We start from the raw sequence: 27,509 nt of genomic DNA, 5'->3' as shown, positions 1-27,509 counted from the left end.
ACTTTGTTTGAGCTCGAAAAGGTGGCTTTGGCTCAAGAAAAGTGGCTGTTCATGTGCTATGCTTCAAGGGTGAGCATCTCCCTCTTTTAAGCTTATTTTCATACTTGTTTTTACCACCTTTGCAAACTGTTTTTAACTTGGTTTTCAACTGAAGAAAACTCTATTTTTTAGTCCTAAAATGGTGGTTTAATCCCCTTTTGACTTTAAGGGTGGTCCATCATTCTAGTCTCTTTGCTTGTGAAGCTTTTGTGCCATCTTTCAAGGCCTTTCAAAACAACTTTTCTTGGCCTTTCAAATATTGAAATTCAGAGAATTTTTAGTGGTGAAAACCTTGTTTTGAGGTCCCAAATAGGAGGGGGTGGTCCCCTCTTCTCTTGTCTTGCTTGCATGTCTTGTTGGCCTACCAAATGAGCATGCATTTCTCCTTCTTTTAAGCTGAGTTCAAGCATATTTTTGTGAGTTTTTGGACCTGACATAAATTTATTTTTGGCTGGTTTGGTCACCTCTTGCATGCATCTCGCACTTGTAGTGTAATCCTACTTGTTAACCTTGTATGCTTAGCGTTTTGGCCTATTGTTCTAACTTGTTTTGGCTCTATTTTAGCACGCTTTTGGCCTTGTTTTAGCATGCTTAAACTCTGTTCCAAGTGGTCTTGGTCATGTATGGCTTGCCTTGTAAGGCTATAGTGTAATTGGCTTTGCTAGTCTTGTGTTTTGAGACCCCTAGCATGCATTATTTGTGATGATTGTGTGATATGGCATCATTTGATATGTAATTTCAGAGCATAAACTTCTATCATACTCTCATGTTTATCACTCTTTCAATGCTTTTGAGAAGTTGAGACTCATGCCTTGTTTGTGAACCAATACATGTGCATATCTTTCTTGCCATCTATGCTGCAAGTCTAGCATGTTTTTGCTACTATTTCGACTTGCCTTAGGTCTGTTTTGAATGGTCAAGGTCATTTGAGCATTGCTTAGCATGGTTGTAGTGTAAAGGGCCTTGTCTAGCTTTGGGTTTTGAAGCCTTCAACATGTTATGCATGTGATGTTTGCATGGTATGGCACCATTTAGCATGTAATTTCAGTACATATAGTGTAGTCACACTCTCATATACTTCACTTCTTCATTACTTTTGAGGGTTATGTATTATGCCTTGCTTATAGGCCAACATGTGTGCATGTCCTTCTAGCATTTTGAGCTTCAATTCCAGCATGTTTGGGCCACTGTTTTGGCATGGTTTAGGTCTGTCCATGACAGGTTTGGCCATTTGAGATTGATAATGCATGCCACTTGAGTGATACTCTTTACTAGCTTAATGTATTTGGCATTTGAGCATGCATTACATATGTTGTTTGCATTGCATCGTGTTCAACCGAACGTTATGTTGAACACAAGGTGGATTGGTCCACTTCATACTCAAAGTGATGAAAGTGAGCCAATCCTCTTTGTCTCTATTGCCTTTGATCACTCATGATAAGGTTGTGGTCTTAGTGTCTTGTTTGTTGTGCATTCATCGAATTTGTGCAAGTTGGATCTTTGCCATCATGCATTGCATGCTTGGTTGATGGTTTTGGATCCAATGATGCCTCTCCCTTGATGTTTTGAAATGATAAGGAGGAGCATAGCACAGACATGTCCTAGGGAGACCCTTTATTTCCTCTGTTTTGTGCTCTATTGCAGTTTGGTGTCGCAGCACACCAGTGGCCGACAGTGCCACATTGATGGCCGGCATCCTCTCATTGTTGGCTGGCAGGTGGCCGGCAGCAGCTCCTCATGGCTGGCAGGCCACTGGTGCGCTCCCCAACCTTGATTTGGTAAGGTTCAACAGAAAGATCTTGAAAACACCCTGTAAACAGAGCCTCTAAAAAGCAAACCGGAGAGCTTTTCGGGGCGAGAAACCGAATGCGAGCATGCATGTTCAATATCTTCAAATAGAGCTAGAGCAGCTTAGTTTAATGCTTACTTGTTAGTTAGCATTTGGTTTTGTAATTTAATTAATTTGTTCAATTAATTAAGTGTTGTAATAATTAAATAGCTTAGTTTAGCTATTTCTTTACTGGTTTGTAATAATTAGTCTAATTAGCTTAATTAGATTAGTTGACTAGCTTAGTTTAGATTAGATTAGCTTAGCTTATTCATTCGGACCCTCCGTCAAGAGGGCAAATGTTGTAATAAGCATACGTGTGTGTGTGCATGTCTTCCAATTTTTGATGGTTAGTTTAGGGCATATTTCAATTAGCATACCTTATGCTTGCATGCGTGCATTCATTCATTTGTCTTGTATGTACCGAGGCTCAGCGCATCATTCAAATTGCATTGTATTTCAATACCTATTTGAATACATGTATCAATTTGTTGCATTCATATGCCATTTTAGAATAGCCAAGCCTATTTAATTGCATTTTTGCATGCGTTGCATTAGGCACTTAACATAGCTAGGATCATGCATGATTTCTAACTAGTTTTCTGTTTTGGCTCGGAGTACACTGTAAGTGTTTACGCTTTAGCATACTGTATGAGATGTGTATGTTGCCATGTTAGCATGCTTGCCATGAGGCCATGTGCTTAAATGATTAACTGCATGAATGCCTGTGGATGAAGGCTTCATTACTTGAATTGGAACAATTCGATGATTGTGAGTTTTTAAGCCCACTTTGCGGAGTGGCAAATCATCATGTTTTAAGCCCACTTGAGGGTGGCAAATCCGTGCTTTAGCCTACTTACGAGTAGCATTTTCAAACCATTTTTGAAAACAAACATGAATTGTTTTGTTCAAATTCTTGCGATTTAGTCTATACTTGTATGTTGTGCGCATCACATAGTAAGTTAGATTAATAATCGGAATAAGAACACATGTGTTTATAAAAACAACATATCATGTTAGTAGAGGCCGATCTTTGATCGGGCGAGCGGGGGTGCTCATTTCAGGACCTTCCCCTCTCGCACCCAAGTTCCCGAGCCGAGGGAACTTAGTGATGACGGACACGTGGCCTTTGGCACGAGTCAGGGTTTCTAAATTTCCCAAAACAAAATATTTAGGTGGCGACTCTGAAATCTAGCAAAGCAGTCCATATTTGGCGCTTTTTGATTAAATCAATTTTCCAAAACGATTTGTCGGATTTGGACTCTTTGGTGATTTATCAGTCTTACATTGCACTTTGTGAGACTAGATTCAGAACCGTGATAGGAGTCTAAACTGTAGTAGCTAGAACCCAATTCGCGCCCTCTCCGAAAGGGGGGCGCGCGGAGCGAGTTCGGGTGGTCTACACCTGTATTAATGAAATGATTGCCATTAATATGGGTACTGAGAAAGATCCGCGCTTGGTCCAGATCGGGTCCATGTTGTCTTCCGAGGAAGTGAGCGTTTAATCGCTTTGTTAAAAGATTTCAAAGATGTTTTCGCGTGGTCTTACGAAGACATGTCTAGAATTGACTTTGAGATTGTACAGCACCGGATCCCTCTCGACCTTGAGGCCCGACCAGTCAAGCAGAAACTGCGTAGAATCCGTCCGGATTGGGCACTGAAAATCAAGGAAGAGGTCACTAAGAAGATTGATGCAAGATTCTTGTTAGTATTTAAGTATCCGACCTAGTTGGCTAATATCGTCTCAGTGCCGAAGAAGGATGGCAGAATTCAAGTTTGCGTTGACTTCAAAGATCTGAACAAAGCGAGTCTGAAGGACGACTTTTCAATGTCGCATATCGATAAGTTGGTGGACTGTGCTGCTGGCCATGCCTTACTTTCCTTTATAGATGGGTTTTCCAGATATAACCATATTTTGATAGCACCAGAGGATAGAGAAAAGACCACACCATGGGTTACGTACTGCTACCGAGTCATACTGTTTGGGTTGAAGAATGCTGGGGTAACCAGAATAGCAAAAGGCATCCACACGAACCACCAGCAGTAGAACAAATTGTCTGCCACAATAACCTCCAGCAAAACAAAACTAGCAGAACAACAACCTCCAGTTGGAGAAGAACAATTCGTAGAACAACATATTGGCTTTTCCATATGAACCTCTAGTAGCAGAAATTTCCATGAACTACACTGCAACCCTTCAGCCATTCTACACAACCATGAACTACCAACAACAAGGCAAACAGAGCAAAAGCAGAGAGAAACCAAAGAAAAACCAGCACAAACCAGAGAAAACCCAACACAAACCATCAGCCTTGAAAACTGCATTGCCTTCAACCAGAAAGAAACCAGGACAGACCATCAGCCTTGAAACTGCATTGCCTTGGAACTACACTCCTTGAAATTCCCATGAACTATACTGCAGCCCTTCAGTCATTCTACGAACTCAGCAAAAATCAATGAACTGTCGTTTTGAACTCCAGTCAGTAGCCCAGCTTCCAAACACCAAGCATTATTCATTAAAACAAAGGAGCAAATCGATGAGGCCAAAAAGCACCAGACTTGAGCCATAACCTTCAACCTCCATTCCTGATACAATATTTCACCTGAGGCAGATTAAAGACCAAATCATTTATAGAGAAATCCACCTGCAGTTTCGATACTTTGAACCACATAGCAACTCTAACCTTCACTAATTCACATAAAGCTTCTAGATTTGGTTGAGAACCATTAAAGACATAGTCATTTATGTGCTTCCATGTGGACCAGAGAGTGGCCAAAGGTATTACCATCCGGATTTTCTTCTCCAGCTTTTGCATTCCACATCCAGACCACTATTCCAACAAACCATGCACAGATCTTGGAATCACCCACTGCAATTCCCACCAGTGGATAATATCTGACCAAATTAGCCACACAAAAGGGCAGTAGAGCAAAATACGTTCCACTGTTTCAACCTCATTATGACATAAAACACAGCCAAGATTTACATTTCCTGTGAGAATTCCAATTCTATGAAGGAAAGAATAGGTTTTAACCTTACCAAGCCAAGCTAACCGCCTAAAAAATTGCACTTTTGGATGTGCAAAGTTGTTCCAAATTGAGGTAGCCACTGGAATTGCAGATCCCAAAAGTGATTTGGTCCATTTATATATTGATGAAATAGTAAAGAGCTTAGATGGGTCTGCACACCAAAAAAGCTCATCAGGTTTGGTGCTACATGGTGTTGGTGCAGTGCTAAGCATACTAGACAATCTATATGCTTCTTCCTCCTTCTAGACCAGCAAAGATCTTTTAAATCCCAGGTTCCATCCACCATCCTCTGCACTTCGTTCAAAAAACACACTAACCACACCATTTTTATCATTAGATAATAAGAAAAGCCTTGGGAATTCATCCATTAAGCATACATTACCCACCCACTTGTCCCTCCAAAAAAGAACTCTTCTCCCATCCCCCAGAACCAGCTGAGAATTATTCATATAGAATTGATGCAGCTCTGGATTGGAAAGAAAAACATGTATTATATCAGTCCAGAGCTTTGATCCTCTACCAATCAGTTTTGGGAACCATCTTCCATCCAGTGGCATATATTTTGCACAAATCACTTCTTTCCAAAGCGATTGATTCTCTGCACCAAATCTCCACCACCATTTTAATAGTAAACATTGATTCAAAGTTTTAATCCTCCTCACACCTAACCCTTCTAATTTCTTATTTTTAGTAATCACCTCCCATCGGACCATATGAACTTTTCTTCTAAGATTAGAGCCACCCCCAAAGAAAAGTTGATTGCAATCTCTCAATCTCCTTAGCCACTCCAGCCGGAATTTTGAACAATGATAAATAATAGATAGGTAAAGAGGACATTACATATTTGATTAAAGTTAGGCGCCCGACAAAGGATAACAGCCTTCTCTTCCATGTGGACAATTTCTGTTTGAACTTGTCGAGAACAGGTTTCCAATTACTCCTCCTGCTAAGGTTTGCCCCAAAGGAAGCCCCAAATATTTGAGAGGCAGCTTTTGGTGAAGACAATTTAAGGAGTCACAAACCCCTGCACCAGTTTCTCATCCACCCCAACAACACATATGACACTCTTGTGGTAATTGATTTTCAGACCTAAAGCAATCTCAAAACATCTTAGAATTCTTTTGATATTGGTCACCTTCACCCTATTCGCATCACAAAACAAAATCGTGTCATCCACGAATTGCAAATGTGTGACTCTAAGGCCATTAGAACCCACTGTTGCCCCTTTAATTAGGCCCAACTACTTAGCTCTACTCAATAAAATATTAAGGCCCTCTGCTACAATGTTGAATAAGAATGGTGACAACAGATCTCCTTGTCTAAGACCTGTTTGTGGACAAAACTCAAGTGTTGGTGACCCATTTACTAGGACAGAGATCTTGGCAAAGGAAACACAAGATTTCATCCATCTAACCCACCTAGTTCCAAAGCCAAACTTCGACATCATATCACATAAAAACTCCTAATTAATTGAGTCATAGGCCTTTTTAAAGTCCAACTTGAGCACCAAACCTTTTCGGCTAGATCTTTTCCACCCATCCACTATTTCATTAGCTATCAGAATTCCATCTAAAATATTTCTTCCCCCCAAAAAAACTAACTGGCCCTCACCAATAATCTTGGGCATTACATTTTTCAATCTGTTAGCTAACACGTTAGCTAAAATTTTGTATAAGGATCCAATCAAGCTAATAGGCCTATATTTATTCAAGTGAGAAGGACTTTAAACTTTTGAAATTAGAGCGATGAAAGAGCTATTAATTCCACCAACTAGACTAGCATTCTGATAGAACTCCCTCATAAACTGTAACACATCAACCCGCACTATTTGCCAACATTTCTTAAAAAAGGACATGTTGAACCGATCAGGCCCAAGAGCCTATTTCCATCACAATACCTTATAGCATTCCGGATCTCCTCCTCTGTAAAATCTGCTTCCAATTGTGCCACAATTTGAGCTCCTCCTGTACTCTTAAAAGGGCCAGACAATTTGGGTCGGACTTTCCAATCTTCTGAAAATAGCCTCGTAAAATGAACCTAAATTGCATCTCTAATTTCTGAAGGCTTTTCAAGCAACATGCCATTCATTCATATTGAACACAAAGAATTCTTGCTATTTCTGCTACATGCCATAATATGGAAGAACCTGGTGTTTTTATCCCCCTTAGCTGCCCAATTCACTTGAGATTTTTGTAACCAGGTCCATTCCAACATTTTACTTAACTTCCAAACTTCACCCCCTACTTCCTTTCTTCTAATCAATTATGTATCAAGTAATGGTCTCTCCTCAGCTAACAAATCCAGCGAATGAACCTCATCTTCCACACTTTTCAGCTTCAATTCAATCTTACCAAACACCTCCACATTCCACTTTCTTAAGAGCCTGTTTTAGTGCTTTAAACTTCATTATACACTTATACCATGCCCATCCTACCACACCAAGTTCTGACCAACTTTGCTAAACAAAGGAAAGGAATTTTGGATGTAAAAGCCAGGCCTTAAGAAACCTAAAGAGTTTAGGGCCCCAGTCCCTATCATCCTCCTTTAAAAATAATAGGATAGTGATCAGACAACAATCTAGGAAGTCCCCATAATTTGAAAGAAAAATTCTGCACCCACTCATAATTAAGCAAAAATCTATCAATTTTGCTCCATTTCTCCATTGCTTGAGAATTGCACCATGTAAACTTCCTCCCTAACATAGGCATATCCATCAACTCTAGTTGATCAATCATATTATTAAAATCCCTCATTCCTCCATCCCTTCTTGAGCACCCTATTCTTTTTGAAATACTCCTGATTTCATTGAAATCACCCCCCAGACACCATGGCCCTAGAAAACTGGATTTCAACCTTAATAAAAAGTCCTACGTCTCTTTTCTTTTAACCACCTCATTAGGACCATACACATTTATGATAACACAATCAAAATTAGAAAATAATGTACCTGATAGTAGGATGAAATTTTGAGGGCTACAAGCCTTCAATTGAAACACCTTAGGGTTCCAAATACATAATAGTCCTCCAGCTCGTCCAATCGCATCTACACCCATGAAATCAAAATGATCCCCAGGCCACATAGACCTAACCAAGACAGAGTCCACTGTTGGCTTCTTAGTTTCTTGATGTAACACAATATCCACTTTCTTATTTAAAAGGCTTTTCTTGATCCTTCTCATTTTTTCAGGTCTTTCGATTCCTCTCACATTCCATGATTGTATCTTCATGAGTATGAAAATCACTCTTAAATAGCTGGGTATAAAAGACTAGCTGTCTACTCCTTCCTTCTTCTTTGCTCTCTGCTGATCTTGAGCTTCCAAATCCTCTAACTTGCTCAGCACCTTCTCTTCTTGACCTTCACAGTCTAGGCCTAGGGCTTTACCAATTTGTATAGAAGCCTCTGCCTCCGATAACACTCTCCGACCTCTACTATTTCCACTTGCCAAGGATAATGAAATGGTAGCTACAGCTGACCTGAAAACAGCTCATTTCCTCAAGTTCAGAGATAATGCCCCCAATCTCTTGTTGACCCCAAACTTCCCCTTTGTTTCTTTTTTTGAAGCTGAATTCTTGATACTGATCTTTCTTTTGACTTCAATTTCTCCTTACTAGCTGGACATAAGGGTATTTGTAAAGAATGGGTTGCATAAACAGATAGACCTTGTGGATTGATATGATGAATCTGAACCAGCCCAATAGTTCTATGGGTCAACCCATCAAAACCATCTTAAGGATCATTGTGATGAAACTGAACCAGCCCATCAGGTCTATGGGCCGACCCATCTAGACCACCAGTCAATTGGGCCCGATTGAGATCTACTTCAAGTTAAATACCCAGTCGATTACTATCAGACCCACTCAGACTTTTGATAAACCCCGAGGTGTATACTTCAGTGTCTACCCTATGCCTATCACCATCATCATACTACTCAGAGCTCAACCCTACCCCTGTCGATTAACTTACGCATGCGCCACCTTCCTCAGACCCATCCTTTATCATGTCTGTTTCAGCAATAACAGAGACATCACTCAATCTTTCATCCCCGTCCAGTTCATCTGAGTTAGCAGGTAAGACACCGTTCCCCTCTCCAACCACCTTATCTCGTAAGTCTACTTTCTTGCCTAGCTGGATGTCCACATTATCATCTTCTACTTCATGCCTACTGTTTATGTCTGTAAGCTGCACATCTGCAATTGCCTCTAGAGTTGTCTTCTTTGCGTTCTTCCATTCAGTGGGTTGAGATGTACATTGATCAGAAGGTGATTTAGATACTATTAGTTGTTCCTCACAAACCCTCACTGGGTATAATGTACTTTTGCCAGATTTATGGTGTGATTTATAGACTCCATACTTGACGTGGCTATCTTCACCTTACCACAATAAAGCGAATTAAGCCGAAGTGTATCCTCATCAATGGCGAGCACTGCTCCCCAAGTTTTCCCAATACTACTAAATGTTTTAAAACTCCATAAGTTCAATGGAACACCATAGCAACTAAGCCAGACATATCTTTCTTGTTCAATAACCAACCCTTGTCACCATTCTTGGACTGAATCACACCAAGCATTGAGCCAAACTTGCATTCTCTGAAGTTTATCCTTCATATCTGCAACTGATTTGAAAGAGAGAACCATGTCTCTTCCAACCCCTCCCTTATCTGACCTTTACATTCCCAAAGCCTCTCCTAGCGATGTCCTCCTTAAAAGTATCCATTGATGAGGATGCTTTTAACTTTACTACCACACTTTCATACAACCAACCATTACCTTCCTCATAAGCCTTAATGGTTCGGATTGCATTTGTTTGAACTCCTCTGTCGCTCACAACCTCAGCAAAAGATCTGTTCCTTTGGTGGCCAGCAATATACGTGGTATTAATAGCTATGACTTTTTTGGTCTGTGGTGCTTGGTTCAATCTGGGTTGTGGACCAGACTCATTGCCAAAATCTACCATCTTGACTCTCAATGCTCTGTCATCACACTAAAGCCCATGTGCCTTTTGAACTATTATGTCTGCTGCTACAGAGTAGTTATATCTTACAAAGCCAAAGCGAGATCTTATCATCTTTTGTCTCTTATTTGGGATAAAAGCATCCATGACTATCCCATAGTTAGAGAAAATGTTGTATAACCCTTTGGTCCCCATGGATTCTGGTAGATTATCCACAAAAATAGAATGTATAGTTATGTTTGATTTACTGTTTCACTCTCGCCATCCGCCATGCCAACATACCACTGGTTGCCATCCTCCACCTCCAGTCCTATTTCCATGTTGGTCTGCCATTTTTTTATTGTTAATTGTCTTTTATTGATTTTTATTTTGATAATGAGATGGGCTTCTCTCCAATTCATAATCAGACTAGAGAGGTGTTGTTCGGCCCAATGAGCCCAATTTTGGGTCTCATTTCAGTGATCCGAAACCATTCATATTTTAGAATTCGTCGAGTATATCATTCCAACAAAAAATAAGTCGATTGAATAATAGCAACCACGTGTTCAGATTAGTTTTCTATGAAAAAAAAATTAATGATGAGAAAATAAACAGTTCATACAAAAACTTGTTTGAACACATAGTTGTTGTTATCCGATTGACTTATTTTTTGCAGAGATTATATATCGACGAATTTTAAAATATGAACAGTTCGAACAGAGACTCAAAAGTGGGCTCATTGAGCCGAACAACACCTCTCCAATATAATTATAGATTGGAGAGAAGTCCAACTCCTTAATAATTATCTAATCCTTTTAAACTTGACCTAACCTAGCATTCGTTTATTTGAAGTTTGTCTATGCCTTTCTTCCAACTCTCCCGATTGAAAATTCTTGACTCCTTAACTGTTGACATTATCACCAATATTGTCTCTCTCGTAATGGAGGTCACCACCGACATTCTCATCCACTCAACCACTATTTATCTTTGTTGGATCTACCACTATTTGCCACTAGAGCATCTCAACATCTTCGTCGTCCTTAGATTTATCACGTTAGTAGGCACAAATTGTTTGATGAAATGTTTAAATGAATTTTTTTTTTCCAGTAGAAAATGAATGGACTTGGAAGTTAACCCACTTTGTCTTCCATATTTTCAATAAATTCTTTATGTAGGTAGAGATTTGATATGTATATAAATAATAGATTTTGTGTTAACACACTGACTAACTAACTCATAACAGATTTGCTAACCATTACAACTAATGCTCCTAGAATTACAGAGCTGTGATGATACAGCTTTAACAAACATTAACAGCTGTCCATGAGCTCTATGAGATGGTGAATGCTGGTGGTGAATGCTGAGCAGAGGAGGATGATGAGCAGAGGAGGATGATACTTCTTCAGCCCCCCTCAAGCTGATAGGGGAGGAAACCACTAACAGCTTGTCACGAAGATAATGAAATCTGGAAGGAGGAAGAGGCTTTGTGAAAATATCAGCTACCTGATCCATGGTTGGAATATACTTAAGCTCAATTTGTTTGGCAACCACTTTTTCGCGAATAAAATGACAATCGATTTCTATATGTTTGGACCTTGAATGAAAAACAAGGTTGGATGCTAAGGCCATGGCAGATAAACTATCACACCATAGGATAGGAATAGGAGAAGATGAAACATAAAAGTCTTTAAGTAATTGTTGAATCCAAGTGAGCTCGGCTGTAGCATGAGCTAAGGCGCGATACTCAGCTTCAGTGGATGATCTAGAAACAGTTGCCTGCTTTTTAGTGGACCATGAAATTAAGTTTGAGCCAAGATATACACAGTAGCCTGATGTTGATCTTCGATCAAGGCTATCACTGGCCCAGTTAGAGTCAGAGAAGGCAGAAAGATCAAAAGAACTGGGAGTGAAAAAGAGACCATGATGTAGAGTCCCTTTGACATATCTAAGGAGCCTCTTAACAGCATGAAAATGAGCATTGGTAGGGAGATGCATAAACTGACATGCTTGATTAACAGCAAAGGAGAGATCAGGTCTGGTGATAGTCAAATATTGCAGTCCACAAACCAAACTTCTATATAGTGATGGCTGAGCAAATGGCAGGGAATCTGTTGTAGAACACACAGCTTTAACTATCATAGGAGAGGAGCATGGTTTGCAGTCGGCCATTCCAGCTTTATTCAATAATGCAGCAGCATATTTAGCTTGAGATAAAAAGGAACCATGCTCATCAGACGTAACTAAAATGCCCAAAAATAAGACAAAGGACCAAGGTCTTTCATGGAAAATGACGTGTACATGTGCTGAAGAAGCAGATTAATGAAAGCAAAATCATCACAAGTTAGTAAGATGTCATCAACATATACCAAGAGCAGAGTGAGGTTTGTAGAAGTTTTTCTGATAAAAAGAGAGGCATCAGACAGACTGTTGGTGAATCCTTGAGAGAGCAAGAAAGTTGAGAAGGTGGAGTACCAAGCCCGAGGGGCTTGCTTGAGACCATACAAGGCCTTCTTGAGTTTGCAAACATGTGTAGAAGATTGTTCAAACCCTGGAGGCTGCAGCATATAGACCTCCTCTTGAAGTGTACCATGAAGAAATGCATTGGAAATGTCAAGCTGTTTGATGGACCATTGAGCTTGAAGAGCAATACTCAAAAAGATGCGAATGGTGGGTTGTTTAGCCACAGGACTAAAGGTCTCATGGAAATCAATTCCTTCTGTTTGCAAAAATCCCTTGGCCACCAATCTAGCTTTATAACGAGCAATGATACCATTTGAATCTCTTTTAATGCGAAAAACTCATTTACACCCAATGGCAATTTTATGAGAAGGAAGAGGAACAAGGTCCCAAGTGCCTTGTTGTTGAAGAGCTTGATATTCTTCTTGCATGGCTTGAAACCACACAGGAGAGTGAAGAGCTTCATGAACAGATGTAGGTTCAGTTTCAAGAAGAGAACTTTTAGCAGAAAAACAGTGGGAAGGCCTATGTTTAGATCGAGTAATCATCGGATGGATGTTAGACACAGAGGAAGAAAGAGAAGGAGGAGGTAAATCAATAGTAATAGAGGAAATAGGAATAGGTTGAGGTAGAGGAAAAGTAGGCTCAGATCTGGAAGAGGGCTCAGAAGAAGCAGGAGAGGAAATATGAATAGGCTGAGGAAGAGGAGGAGTAGGCTCAGATCTGGAAGAATGCTCAGCAGGAGATGAAACAGATGAAGAAGGAGACTGAGTTGGAATGGCAGCTGAAGAACTGAGTGCAGCAGGCTAGAAAAATGATGTAAGGGTAGATAAATCTGAAGTAGATGAAGAAGAGGACACTGTGGACTGCTGAGAAAAAGGAAAACATGATTCATTAAAAATAACATGCCTAGAAATGTAGATTTTTCCAGAAAGAGGCTCAAGACATCTATATCCCTTAATAGTAGGATGGTATCCTAAGAAAACACAAGACATGGATTTTGGTGCTAGCTTGTGTGGAACATAAGGTTTTAACCAAGGGAAACACTGACAGCCAAACACTTTGAAAAGAGAGAAATCAGGTATGGTATGAAATAACATCTCAAAAGGTGTCTTGTGATGTAAAATACTAGAAGGCATTCTGTTAATGAGCAATGTGGATGTGGCAACAGCATCAAACCAAAACTTAATGGGAATAGATGAGTGATGAAGCAATGTGATAGTAGTTTCAATAATGTGTCTGTGTTTGCGTTCAGCTATGCCATTTTGGGCCTGAGTATATGGACAACTACTTTGATGAACAATGCCATGAGAAGACAGCAAAGTATCAATTCTTTTATTGACAAATTCAGTGCCACAGTCAGTCCTAAGTATTTTAAGAGAAGTCTGAAATTGATTGTCAATATATGCTTTGAATATAAGCAATTTATCATACACCTCACTCTTGTAGTTCAAAGGATAAACCCAAGTAAATCTACTATAGTCATCCACAAACAAAACATAGAAACGAAATGGAGCATCATCTACTGTAAAGGGACCCCATATGTCACGACCCAAACCCGGCCCTATGGGTTTAGCACCGTAACCGGCCAGTAATCCGAGATTACCGAAGGCCTGCAGAACAGTAGTACAGTAAAACAGAGTACAGGGCCTGGCGGAAGCCAATACAGTAAATAAATAATGTCCATTGAGCTGTGACAGTCTGCATGCCAAAAGATTTTTCATGCATTTATACATAAACAGTACGGAACAGTATGCACAGTATTTACAATCATTCAGACTAGGGACTCAACCCTAGATAACAGTACGGTAAACATTCAGTCTATACAAAACAGTGTAACAGTACAAAAGGGGGAATTGTAAAACACCCCTAAGCCCTAACACGTTAGGCTCGGAACCTCGCAGTGAGGCACAAAGGTTGGCTTGACAAAACTGGAGTAACCCTGACGCTCCTAGCTGCGGTCTGGTGCCTGAACACCTACATATATATATGAGCAGTGAGCTAAAGCCTAGTGAACAACATAAAGCGTAAAGGGGTTTAGAATGAATGTCCTTACAGTAATGAAAACAGTTCATTTCAATCAGTATTTCAGTTGCTCAGTACAGTAAACAGTCATATGTGGTACATCCATTAGCATATCAGTAACAGTAGGTCTTGAAAGACCGAACAGTAATGATGGCCATCAGTCAGTAAACAGTAGTGGCTCCACGAGGGAACCGACAGAGATCTCTATAACAGTAACAGTAAACAGTAGGTGCTAAGGATGCCACAGTACAATTCAGAAATAAAGGACATACATTCATTCAGTAATACGAGTTCAGTAAACAGTTCAGTTCAGTATTCAAAGATAATCAGTTGAACATATCTTTACATAATTGTTACTCACAGAGTTCTGGGCTATAGTAGGCTAGAGCGTCTCCTCGAAATGCCAACCCTAAACAGTTAACAGATTGAACACACTCTAAGTTTCACAGATGGGAAAGGTAATAATTAAATCCCTAAATTTGCCTCGGTGTGTTCATCTATATCCTCATTAAGATGTCTTAAACTAGGCCTAAGAATGCCTAGAATGGGATGAGGATGCAAAGATGTACATTTAAAAGCATTTTCGGAAAAACAGAGTCTCGCTCGAGCGCAGGTTTCCCCGCTCGAGCGGACATGCAACAAAGGTACACGCTCGAGCGTAAACTTTCTCGCTCGAGCGTACTGTAAAAGTACTGGATGGGTGAAATCTCCGCTCGATGCCCGCTCGAGCTTGAGACTTGACTCCGCTCGAGCGCCCAATCCTCCGCTCGAGCGGACTTTAAAACAGTGCAGAGATACTGGATGCTCGAATTCCACGCTCGAGCGGCACTTCCCCCGCTCGAGCGGAAGTGCGAAATCTGGAAATTCCATATTGCACCTCCAAGCTCAAAACCAAGTTGTTAACAACTCAAAACCGATCCTCTTGGGCTCATTTTCTGGAAAACTCTTATAAATACATAGAATAACATGATTCAAAACTCAATTTGAGAAATCAAAGCCCAAGGGTGTTTTATTCAAACCCAATTTTCATGAACATGGAGAACATGCAAACATGCAAACATGCAAGAATTCAAATCAATTCAAAGCTTCAATTTGATGCTCTAAGGAGCCAAATCTTTCAAAAACATGATGAGTTCATGGTCTCTTGTAAAGATATGAGCATGCATGTACAATTTATGAAAGACAACTCCAAAACTTCAAAATAAAGGCATGCATGCATGAACTAGGCTCCAATTCAACATATATGGACTAAAACATGGCTTAGCTCTACAATTAGACATGAACCATGCAAGAATCAACTCAAAACATGAACAAGAAGACAATGGGGCTACCTTTAGTCTTGTAGTTCAAGAAGGGAGCTCTAATATGCAATCTTCTCAACAATTCTTCAATTTCCAAACAATTCACAAGCAAAATTGGGATGAAATCAACTCCTCAAGTCTCTCTCTCTCTCCAAGGGTCGGTTGTGTGCAAGAAGTGGAAGAAGAAATGTTTTGTTGAGTGCATGAAGAGATCAAAAGGGTTCAAGTAGTGGGCCACTCTAGTGGCAATTTGGTAATAAGTCCAATTCATGAAATTTGGTACCATTAATCTAATTTAATCATACCTAATCAGTTTTCAGATAACTTCACCATAAAATTACATAAATTATGTTGATCAAGACACACTAATCAATTTTGGATTCGGCCGCCGATAAGGCCTTCAATTTACAATTTAAACATACAAACAGGAACAGATAATCAAATAATCAATCAACAGATAGAATGCAATTCAAACAGATGTACTATGCATTTAAACAGATACAGTCAGTCAATTACTTCCAGATTCCAGTCAGTCAGTTCAGTACTTGATTCAGTTCAATTATTAGTCATAATCAGTCTCGGTTAACAGTAATTAGCGGTTAATCAGTCATAAATCGGTAAACAGTATGAGGATTGTTACACCATACATCACTATGAACTAAGGCAAAAGGACAATTGACAAAAGTATTAGACAATGTGAAAGGAAGTCTATGAGATTTAGACATATTACAATCAAGGCAAGACAAGGCCTTATTTAAAGACAATTTATTTGGTAAAACATCAGCCAGATGCTGAAGCTTTAAAGAAGATGGATGGCCTAATCTTTGATGCCACAGCAAATCAAGCACAGATGTTGAATTGCTGGACTGAAACAGAGTTGTTGGAGTGCTATCAGACAGAGGAGCAGTAGTGCTAGATTGAAAAACTTGAGGAGAAGAGCATGGTTCAGATGAAGGAATGAACTGGTAAAGACCATTGATGTTAACACCTCTATGCAGAATCTTGTTCGTGTATTTGTCCTGAATGACAAAAGTATTAGCATCAAAAATAACAAGGCAGTTGAGGTCTTTGGTGAGTTGATGCACAGATAAAAGGTTTGAAGAAATAACTGGAACATGAAGAAGATTGGAGAGAGGAAAAAAATAATGTGGAGTTGGCAAAATACCTTTACCTATATGACTGATTTGTAAGGAAGAGCCATTACCAACTTGAACATGATCCTGACCTTGATAAGGCTGAAATTGTTGCAGATTAGTCAAGTCATTGGTCAGATGATTGGTAGCAGCAGAGTCAACATACCAAGGAGGTATGGAAGGATCAGAAGAGGACTGAGGAACTGAAGCAGCATATGATTGAGGAACTGAAGCAGCATAAGCCTTTGACTGAGAGGAACTGCTGCCAGAGAAAGGCTAAAATGTAGGATCCAGTCGATGCCAGCAATCAAAAGCAGTATGATTCCAACCTCCACAAATCTGGCAGCCAGAGTTAGATCCAGAGTTGAAGGAAAAGGCTCCTCTGGATCTGTTATTATTATGATTGTTATTGTTGTATCTATTATTGAATCTGCCACCACGAGAAATATTATATCTGCCTCTGAAGCCACGAGAGGAACCTCTGCCCCTTGCAGAGTGAAAACCTCTATTAACAGAATTTGAAGAATCATAACCTGATGAAGATGATCCTTGTGAGGCAGAATAGGCAACATGAAGATCAGTGCCAGGAGACTGTTTAAGTTTCTGTGCAATATGAATTGATTCGGAGCATAATAATGAACACAAATTTTCCATTTTGATAGGCTCAGATCGAGTACGAATAGAAGTTTTGAAAGCATCATATTCCTCTGGTAGACCATTCAAAGTGAAGAAAACCAGATCTTCATCATCAATTTTTGCAGAAGCTAAAGCCAGCTGTGCTGCAAGATCTTTTATTTGAGAGAGATAGACCTCCATTGAAGATGATTTCTTACGAAGCGTTTGAAGTTTGGTTTTTAGTTGATGGATATGAGAGCGTGAAACTGAAGTAAACTGCTTCTCTAAGAATTGCCATACCTGATCACTTTGAGTCAGATGAAGAACAGATGAATAAATGGATGAAGATAGAGTTGCAGTTAGACAAGTAAGCAAATGTGCATCAACCAATTGCCATTGCACATAACTTGGATTTGAAACAGGTTTTCCAGATTCATCAATGAGGTCTGGAGATGGACATGGATGAGATCCATTAACATGATCAAGAAATCTAGATGCTCTAAGCATATTTGTCATCTGAGATTTCCATATGAGGAAATTGTTGGATTCGAGCTTCACTGTAATGAGAGAGTTGAAATTTGAAATTAGTAAACTAAGATTTGATGGCAGGGAAGAATCAGCCATTGGAGACCTGTGGATCTTGCTCACGAGAGCTTCAAAGCTCTGATACCATATTGAGTTTCTTTGAATTCATTATTTTCATTATGTCAGATCTGGAACTTACATTGATTTATATACTGTAAACCTAAACTGACTAACTAACTCATAACAGATTATATACTGTAAACCTAAACTGACTAACTTACTCATAACAAATTTGCTAACCATTACAACTAATGCTCCTAGAATTACAGAGCTGTGATGATGCAGCTTTAACAAACATTGACAGCTGTCCATGAGCTCTATGAGATGGTGAATGCTGATGGTGAATACTGAGTAGAGGAGGATGATGAGCAGAGGAGGATGATACTTCTTCATTAACACAGTAAAATTTTATTTTGTTAAAGTAAATTTTTATTCATATAATATTATTATTCTATTACTTTCATAATTTTTTTATTTAATATTTCTATTAATGGCAATTATAGTTACATCGACTATGGTAGTAATGATGGTGATACCATTTCATCATTTAAATGCTAAAATTAAACAGTAAAATTTTAAATGCTAAATTTTTAAATAGAATTTCATGATCAATATAAATCTTATTTGATAGATTTAAAAAATAATATTTCTATTATAATGGCACATGGTAGTCTTATCCAAGATCTAATTTAAAACTTTAAAATTATTTTTAATTTTTTTTGTAAAATAATGTGATAATGATATTTAATCTTCTGTAATTAAACATCACATTAATGAAAAATTCTACTATACACACTCTTTGAAAGGGATATACGACCATATGTACCCTGAGTTATATCATTTTCTTTTTTAATTATGATCAATTTTCTTCTTTAGTTATGACTCGTAAGATCTTTGATTATGTCTCATGAGGCGTTTGGTTATGACTTTTTTTTTTTCTTCTCTCCCTTCTATCCCTCTCTAAAAACCAAGCCCATCTCTTTAAGGCACCATTACAATCCCAACTAAGGCATGAAACGAATGTTACGGTGAACCCCACGCCTTCCGACGAGATCACGTCGTTGCTGCTTTCTCTGGCAGCGACACTCGTAGCGCCGCTTTTGTAATGGCATCACTTCTATCGGTGAAGGTTGTTGACTGGTTGTCAACTCCTTCGGCTGGCTTCCGGTGACTATCTTTATGATCGCCTAAGGCTTGGTAAGAGCTAAAGGCCTTGTCGCATACGCTACATTTATAGATGGGCTCTAAATCTGACCAAGTCGATGGTTGTGGCGGCGGAAGAGGTGTGGAGTGGTTGCGATGTGAGGCGGTGGGGGAGAATACTTGATCAATACTTTCCTCTCTCTTCGATGTTTAAGCTCTCTCTCTCCTCTTATGGTTAGTGATTGCAGCAAATAGCTGTGGTGGTGGTGGGGTAGTCGTGGGTGTGTTCTCTGGTAGTGGTGGTGGAAGGATTTGGGTTTGGGTGTGTTCTTTGAAACTAACAGATAAAGACACAAAGAGGATTTGTGTCATAGTTCTAAATCGCGGTATCAGGTAACATAACGGTATTGATCGCGGAGTATCGGTATTAGTAGTATCGACCAGTACGTATCGGGTATCGGGCGTCGCGGCTGTGAAATTTCAAAAATCATTAGCAATCCATCTAAAACTCAATTTTATGCATTTTTTTTATACTCTTTTAGCCTTAATTTATCACATTTTAATCAAAATTTTGATATGTAGAGGCACTTTTTTGACTCGTTTTCAACTAAATGATATGTATTTATTCTAGTCTGAACCTTTTATTTGGCATATATGTTAAACTTTTAATATAAAATTGATGTGAAAATATTTTTTTACTTAATTTCAACAATGAAATACTTCCACATGCACAACAAATTAATAAGAGAAAGAGGGACATGAAAATAAATCATTCGCTTCAGTCATAATCGCATACAAACAATCTACTACAAATCAACAACTCTAAAACTTAGTAATAAAATGAATTACGTGGTGGTATAGAAGAATCTCCATATCTCACATCACTTTGATCATCACTATGAATTGGTTGGCCTATTTCTCCATATTGATATTCCTGGTAGTAGTTATTGAAAGTGCATTGATCATAAGTAGTGTTGTTGCTGCCACTGCTACTTGATTGTTATTGTGTCATTGCAAGCCCCCCTGTACCATAATTGAAACCCTCTATATATGGATATTGATGAAGTTGTTGAGGGTAGTTCCAATTTTCCATATAAGGTGGTTGATAGATGTGTGGTGGTGGTTGACTTGGAGGAGGGTAATAAGGATATGGTACTTGGCATATTGGTCGTCATTGTTGAGTTCCCCTTCCATCTTCTTGTCTAACTCCGAGATGCCCAAATTGATTTCTAAGGTCATGATGACCATAAATATCATCAATATGTCGTGAATGCCCAATTGATGCTTCTACATCAGGAGTAGAAATAGAATGTCATCATTGCTGTGTAGAATCCCTGTTCCAATCATGATCAATATGATGAATACTGCGTCTACAACCAAGTGCAGAACCTGCAGACTCCCATTGTCCACCACTACCACCACCTGTTGGAGGACGACTGCCATAATTATCATCTCCACTACCACTGGGTGGACTCAAATCGCGACCCTCACTAGAGCCACTTCCAGCAGACCTTTCTCTTTGATGGTGTTGAGATACTTGGCTACTAGTTGCATGATCTCCCTCATCATCATCATCATCAACAATCAACCAACCTGAGTTATCTTCATCATCCAAGACTACATGTTCTCTCTCTTGAAGCCATGGAGTTAATAGATCAGCTTCTTCAAATATATAGTCAAGATTGATGGGGTTAAAAGATTCCTCTCTATCATCTTGGCTTTTTCATGTTGCATGTCTGATCTTTAGCCTCATATTGTAATACACATAAAAAAGTTTATTTAATTTTTTATACTTCAACCGTTTCCTTGTCTTTGTATTTATCAGGCTAAATGTACTCCAATTGTGCTCACAATTAGAAGAAGACGTGGTTTGGCTCAATACTCTCACAGCCACTTTTTGGAGTGCCGGAGCTGATGTACCATAATGGATCCACCATTCAGCTATATACAAATCAATCAAATATTAGTGATTATGTTATAATTTGATATAGAAGTGTTGACAATGTAACAATAATATGTAATTAAAATAGTTAATAGTTCACTGAGTATATAATAATTACCAGGATTTGTTGCTTTCACTGCTCTTTGTGCTAACACAGCACCAAAAGAATCTTCTTTATTACAAAATAAAGAGATCTGCAATGAGCAAAAGGCAATAAGTAGTTTTACAAACACAATTCACAAGTCAAATAATAAGTTATCAATTTAACTAATATTAAATAATGACTAACTTGGTTTATCGCCTGTATTTGCTCGTTTATATCTGGTAGAAGTCTCGAAATCACATTTCTAACTCCACTTATCACTTCTCGATGATTAGAAAGGTGCTCCCCATATTGGAATAATGGATTTAAAAAATAACCTACGTTCAAATATAAAATAATAATAAAAGTGAGACAAAGAACACATAATTTATAATTTAAATAAATTAAAAATTACTTACCAGCAGCATGCAAGTCCGTGTGTAGTTGGAAAGCCCATCGATTATCAATAATCATCCAATAATCTACATAATAGCGACAATTTTGTTTGATGGCCAACTTTGCTCTATCCATGGCTTCATATATAAAACCCATTGTGGGCTTTTCATCCCCATCTACAAGTCTAAGCACCTTTAGAAGTGATTCTTGAACTTTTAATACATCTACCGCCTTGGTCCAAAAATTTTTACTTTGTATAATTTTTTTCGCTTCTTTTGCATTATCCTTTTTGGACCATTTGCTGTGCTTCCACTCTTGAGAATGAAACATATCCTGTAAAGCAGTCTTATGTTTAACAATACTTTCCAAAATAATGAAATTGGTGGCAAAGCGTGTGATGACCGGACGTAACAACTCTCTATCTCCTGTGAATCTCTTCATGAAATCAACGACCCAATTGGAGTTATAAATAAAGCGTGTGATTATTTTTGTACAATCCAACACCTTTGCTACACTTTTTTTCTTTCCAATATCCTCTAACATAAGATCAATACAATGAGCTGCGCATCCTGTCCAATACAGATTCTCCCTTTTTTGCATGAGTTTGTAACTAGCGGCCTTTATCGCAGCTTCATTATCAGTTACGATTTGCACAACATATTCTTCTCCAATTTCATCCACTACCTTGTCTATGAGGCCCAAGTAATAATCAGCTGTCCTACTAGGTACATCAGTTACATCCACAAACTTTTGAAAAATTGTTCCACGGTTGCTATACACAAGAAAATTAACAATGTGCTTTCTTGTGGGCCCATACCATCCATCACACATAATTGTAACACCTCTCTCAGCCCAACAAGATTTATGAGATTTTATCCAATTTTGTAAAGCTTCATACTCCATTGGTAAATACACTTCAGTTACCTGTTTAATAATAAATAACAAACAAAAACTATTAACAAGCATCTTAATAATTTATTTATTTTTAAACATAGATTTTCAAACTTTAAGTTAGAGGCTTACTTCATAAGAAGTAGGTAGCTTTGTTCCTTTTCCAACCTCTCTTGCAGTATCCAACATTGGTTCTAGCCATTTAGAATTAACAACATTTGTAGGCACTGGAGTGAACAATACAAACTGGCTTACTGGTCTTCCTGATTTTTTCTTTGCTTCTTTCAAGAATCTAGAGGAGAGTTTGGGTTGTTTGTTGCCTTTGGTCCTATGAAGATCCACATCTATGTCTAATAATTGAACTTCTAGAGAGGATATATCAATTCATTTCCTACCTGTACTAGCCTCACGAACAGTATGACTTCGCCGAGCAAAACCAGGAGGAGGTGCAACCTCAATATCACTAGCCCTATTTTGTCGGGCCATATCCATTTCTAAGTCCTCCTCATCATTTTCATCATCATCACACTGACTGGCTCTAATTTGTTCTGTCAATTCCTCATTCATCTTCCTTTTGTCAAGTTTTTTGCCCTTATAATTATTCAAATGATCCATCATTAGTGTTCGAACTTTACCACTGACATTAGCACAAGGTGCGACTTGACCTTTTATATGGGCCAAATGTTGCTTCAACCTAGTTATACCACCATTTAGCTCTTTTCCACAAAATTTACACCTAATTTTATGCCTATTATTTTCTAGTGGAATTCCAAATTTCCAACCAAGATCATCACTTGGAAGTTTTCCACTAGAACCATCTCCGTGCGCCATTATAACTTTCAATTATCTACAATAACAGTTTTCAATTAACAAATATTGTAATTCTAATTTAGTTAGTAATAATAATACATTTAAAATAAAAATAAAAAATCTAAAATATTAAACATCTTTACTTAACAATTAAACCTCTTTAAAAAAATCTGACAGATTAAACCTCTATAAAAAAAAAAATCGGATATAAAAATAATCTGAAATAAAAAGATTTGACAGATTAAAAAATCTAAAATAATAAAAAAAAAAATTGAAATAAAAAATCTGACAGATTAAATCACTTTAAATAATATATATAAAAAATATATATATTGAGCATATGTGCATTTAAAATATATATAAAAAATATTTTTATATATAAAAAATTATATACTATGCCGATAATATATATATATAATATTATGAGAGAATAAACTTGCTCCTGAGTTATAAAATTATGAGTTCTATTTAGCTTCTGAACTTACGTGCATTTAAAATTATGTAAAAAATTGCTCCTTAGTTCTATTCAACATCAATAATATATATAAAAAATTATGTGCATTTAAAAAAATAACCACAGAAAAAAAAAAACAACAAAACAAAAACAAATTATAAACAAACCGAACAGAACTTATAAAGAAAAACCATGACTTCTTCAGCCAAAAGAAAAAAACAGCGCATCACATATACAAACAGAGCATGAGAGAACAAACCTTCAACGAAGAAGCTTGAAATCGGTGATGGGTTTGGGTTCGATTCGATGCTTCTCCCTGCAACACTTTACAAGATCGATACCCTTAGGAGATAGATTTGGGTTTGATTGAGGAGTTGGGTTTGGTCCGATTGAGGGTTTTTCTTTAGAAGTTGTAACACATTTATGGTGTCCGTGAGTCTGTTTGTGTATTATTGCTTGAAAAAGACAAAATTTGAAGTGAAATGGTTGAGTCCGTGAGTCTGTTCCTTCCTTTTCTACTTTTGCTTTTATTTTTGCAGGTACTTTGGTCCATTATTTTTTCTTTTGCAGGTGCTTCTCTCATTATTTTTTGCTTTTCCAGGTGCTTTGCTTTGCTTTTCTCAATTATTTTTGCAGGTGCTTTGCTCGTTTTTCAGCCGTATCAAACTGTATCGGAAACAAATCGCTTACGTATCGGATTCAGGCCGATACGTATCGGGAATTGGCCGCTACAGACGCGAAATTCATTCTCGCCGATATACCGGTGAGTATCCGACTTGGCACTCCCATTTTCCGGTATGAACCGGCCGGTACAGCACGTACCGGCCGATATTTAGAACCTTGATTTGTGTGTGTTCTCTAAAACCAACAAATAGAGAAAATAGATTTCAATTTGTATAGATAAAATAGGCTTAAATTTTAACAAATAAAAAAAAAAAAAAGGCTCAGTGAATTTCAACAAATAGGATTCCAACAAATAATTTCAACATATAGATATTTTGAAGAGATAATTTTAGTAGATAGCTTTTTTGAATGGATAATTTGCACCCAAAAAAAAAATGGCAAAATTGAAAAGACAATGTCTTCAAAACAACAAAATGTATTCCTCACTACAATATTTTACAAAGTATATACTTCTCACCAAGAAAAATTATCCACTGTACCCAATACCTCAAGTCATCCTTAGATTGGATTTATGGCCAATTTTCTCAAATCTATATATTATATAAGGAAAAAGGGGTTTCTAATCCAGAAATCTTGTGGGAGTTCCAATATCCTAATATTAATTTTCTAATTTTTTGATATAAAAAAGAAAATAACCTCAGTATTTATTGAGTTTTCCCAACTCACAAAGCTTTTTGACTTCTCTTATAGTTATTGCATCACCCTTTTCAACTTCTTCCATACACTATGGTTAGTGATGGAATTGTTAAATTATTTTTATAAAAAATATTTTAAAAAAAATTGTATATTAAAAAATATCTAAAACAAATATATATATATATATATATATATTATAAGGAAAATAAGTTTTCTAATGAGAAACTTCTTAGGAGTTCCAAACTCTCATTTTAAAATTATTAATTTTTCAATTTATAAAATAGATTAAAAAACCAATTGGCTGATTTATTTATTTAATTATTTTAGAAATAATAATTATTCATTAATTTATGGACTTCAAATGGGAAGATAACAAAAACAACAATGCTGGGGATACTTATACATTTACTAACAATCTTACTAACACACTCACAAGTTTTGATAAGATCAACCATCACTTGGTATGGGACCCACATCAACTTGTGAGTGTGCTAGTAAGATTGTTAGTATCCCTAGCATTTTTCTAATAAAAAATATTTCATAATCTTTCTATCTTAATCTCTTTTAACAATTTTCAAAGGAAATTATTAAAACTTGCCTCCCTTTTCTCTTCCGAAAAAAACCCGATAATATTTTTCATGAAAGTTGTGGATATCTATCTATATCATATATATTATATTTAACATTAAAAAAAAACTAAAAATCAGATATACAAACATATAAAATTAATAAATTTGATTTTTATTTATTCAGGTAAAATCTTTCTTTTGGATCTCAATATCCTCCATTTTCTCTTTTCCAAAAAATTGGATAATATTTTGGGATTTTTATTGATAAGTCCAATTTAGAAGTGTTTTAACCCAAGAAGTCCATGAAGGAATTTTTTAACCCATTTAGTCCCATGCGTGTATAGTTTTATTCCATAAAGTCCATTTTCTTGATTTACACTATTTTCTTGAACACTTATGCCCTCATATTTAATTTTGATACCCTTATAAATATTTTTTTAACGATTAGCAATTTAATGATGTGAACATTCATATTTTAAAATTCACATTTGTAGGAATGTAAATTGGCCTGTGGGCGGCCCGAAACCCGCCAGCGAGCCAAGGCGGGCCCGGCCCGTTGACAATGTGAATATTCACATTGACATGTTAAAATTCACATTAATAGGAGTGTAAAATTGGCCCCCGTCCCGTGGCGGCGCGAAACCCGTCCGCGGCCCATGGGCGACTCGGGGCGGGCCCGGTCCGACCCGTTGACAATGTGAATATTCACATTGACATGTTAACATTCACATTGATAAGAGTATAAAATTGAGCCGCGGCCCATGGGCAGCCAAAAGCCCGCCCGCAGCCCGGGGCGGGCCCGGTCCGGCCTGTTGACAATGTAAATGTTCACATTGACATGTTAACATTCACATTGATAAGAGTATAAAACTAGATAGCTGCCCAGGGCGGGCCCGACTCGGCCCGGCCCGGCCCGTTGACAATGTGAATATTCACATTGACATGTTAACATTCACATTAATAGGAGTGTAAAATTGGCCCCCGTCCCGTGGCGGCGCGAAACCCGCCTGTGGCCCGGGGCGGGCCCGATCCGACCTGTTGACAATGTGAATATTCACATTGACATGTTAACATTCACATTGATAAGAGTGTAAAATTGGCCCGCAGCCCGTGGGCGGCCCGAAGCCCGACCGCAGCCCGAGGCGGGCTTGGCCCGACCTATGACAATGTAAATATTCACATTGACATGTTAACATGCACATTGATAGGAGTGTAAAATTAGCCCGCGCCCCGTGGCTGTCCGAAACCCGTCCACGGCCCGTGGGCAGCCCGAGACGGGCCCGGCCCGGCCTGTTGACAATGTGAATATTCACATTGACATGTTAACATTCACATTGATAAGAGTGTACAATTGGCCCGTGACCCGTGGGGAGCCCGAAGCCCGACCTCGGGCTAGGGCGTGCCCGGTCCGTTGGCAATGTGAATATTCACATTGACATGTTAACATTCACATTGATAGGAGTGTAAAATTGGCCCGCAGCCCGTGGGCGGCCCGAAGTCCGATCGCAGCCCGAGACGGGCTTGGCCCGACCCGTGACAATGTGAATATTTTCATTGACATGTTAATATTAACATTGATAGGAGTGTAAAACTTGTCCGCTGCCCGAAGCTTGCCCGCGGCCCGGGGTAGGCCCGGACCCAAACCCGGGCCACCCCGGGCCGCCCATGGGACGCGAGTCAATTTTATACTCTTATTAATGTGAATGTTAACATGTCAATGTAAATATTCACATTGTCAACAGGACGGGCCGGGCCCGCCTCGGGCCGCCCACGGGCCGTGGGCGTGTTTCGGGCAGCCACAGGGCATGGGCTAATGTTACACTGTTATCAATGTGAATGTTAACATGTCAATGTGAATATTCACGTTGTCAACAGGCCGGGCCCGCGTCGGCCCGGGGCCGGGCTTCGGGCTGCCCACAGGTCACGGGCTAATTTTACACTCTTATCAATGTTAATGTT

The 27,509-nt window shown here is 38.4% G+C and overlaps 2 protein-coding genes across 2 annotated transcripts; both read right to left on the bottom strand.

Moving 5' to 3' along the window:
- Window positions 1–11,075: 11,075 nt before the first annotated feature.
- Window positions 11,076–17,982, bottom strand: LOC145800697 (uncharacterized). Its single transcript, XM_082890425.1, has 6 exons — window positions 17,223–17,982; window positions 17,073–17,131; window positions 16,390–17,019; window positions 12,634–13,090; window positions 12,166–12,576; window positions 11,076–12,067 (listed from the first exon to the last, which is right to left on the bottom strand). The coding sequence occupies exons 1-6, from the start codon at window positions 17,980–17,982 to the stop codon at window positions 11,076–11,078; spliced, it is 3,309 nt and encodes a 1,102-aa protein (XP_082746551.1).
- A 2,419-nt stretch (window positions 17,983–20,401) lies between these two features.
- Window positions 20,402–23,228, bottom strand: LOC114260062 (uncharacterized). The gene is made up of 6 exons (XM_082890424.1): window positions 22,793–23,228; window positions 22,530–22,747; window positions 21,530–22,430; window positions 21,318–21,448; window positions 21,147–21,222; window positions 20,402–20,748 (listed from the first exon to the last, which is right to left on the bottom strand). Exons 1-6 carry the CDS (start codon window positions 23,226–23,228, stop codon window positions 20,402–20,404), a joined length of 2,109 nt encoding a protein of 702 aa, XP_082746550.1.
- Window positions 23,229–27,509: the final 4,281 nt, after the last annotated feature.

This window comes from Camellia sinensis, chromosome 10 (genome assembly GCF_055761805.1).
Source record: "Camellia sinensis isolate YWXY chromosome 10, ASM5576180v1, whole genome shotgun sequence".
Classification (NCBI taxonomy): Eukaryota; Viridiplantae; Streptophyta; class Magnoliopsida; order Ericales; family Theaceae; genus Camellia; species Camellia sinensis.
The sequence above is the reverse complement of the archived record's forward strand: the minus strand, read 5'-3'. Positions and strand labels throughout refer to the sequence as shown.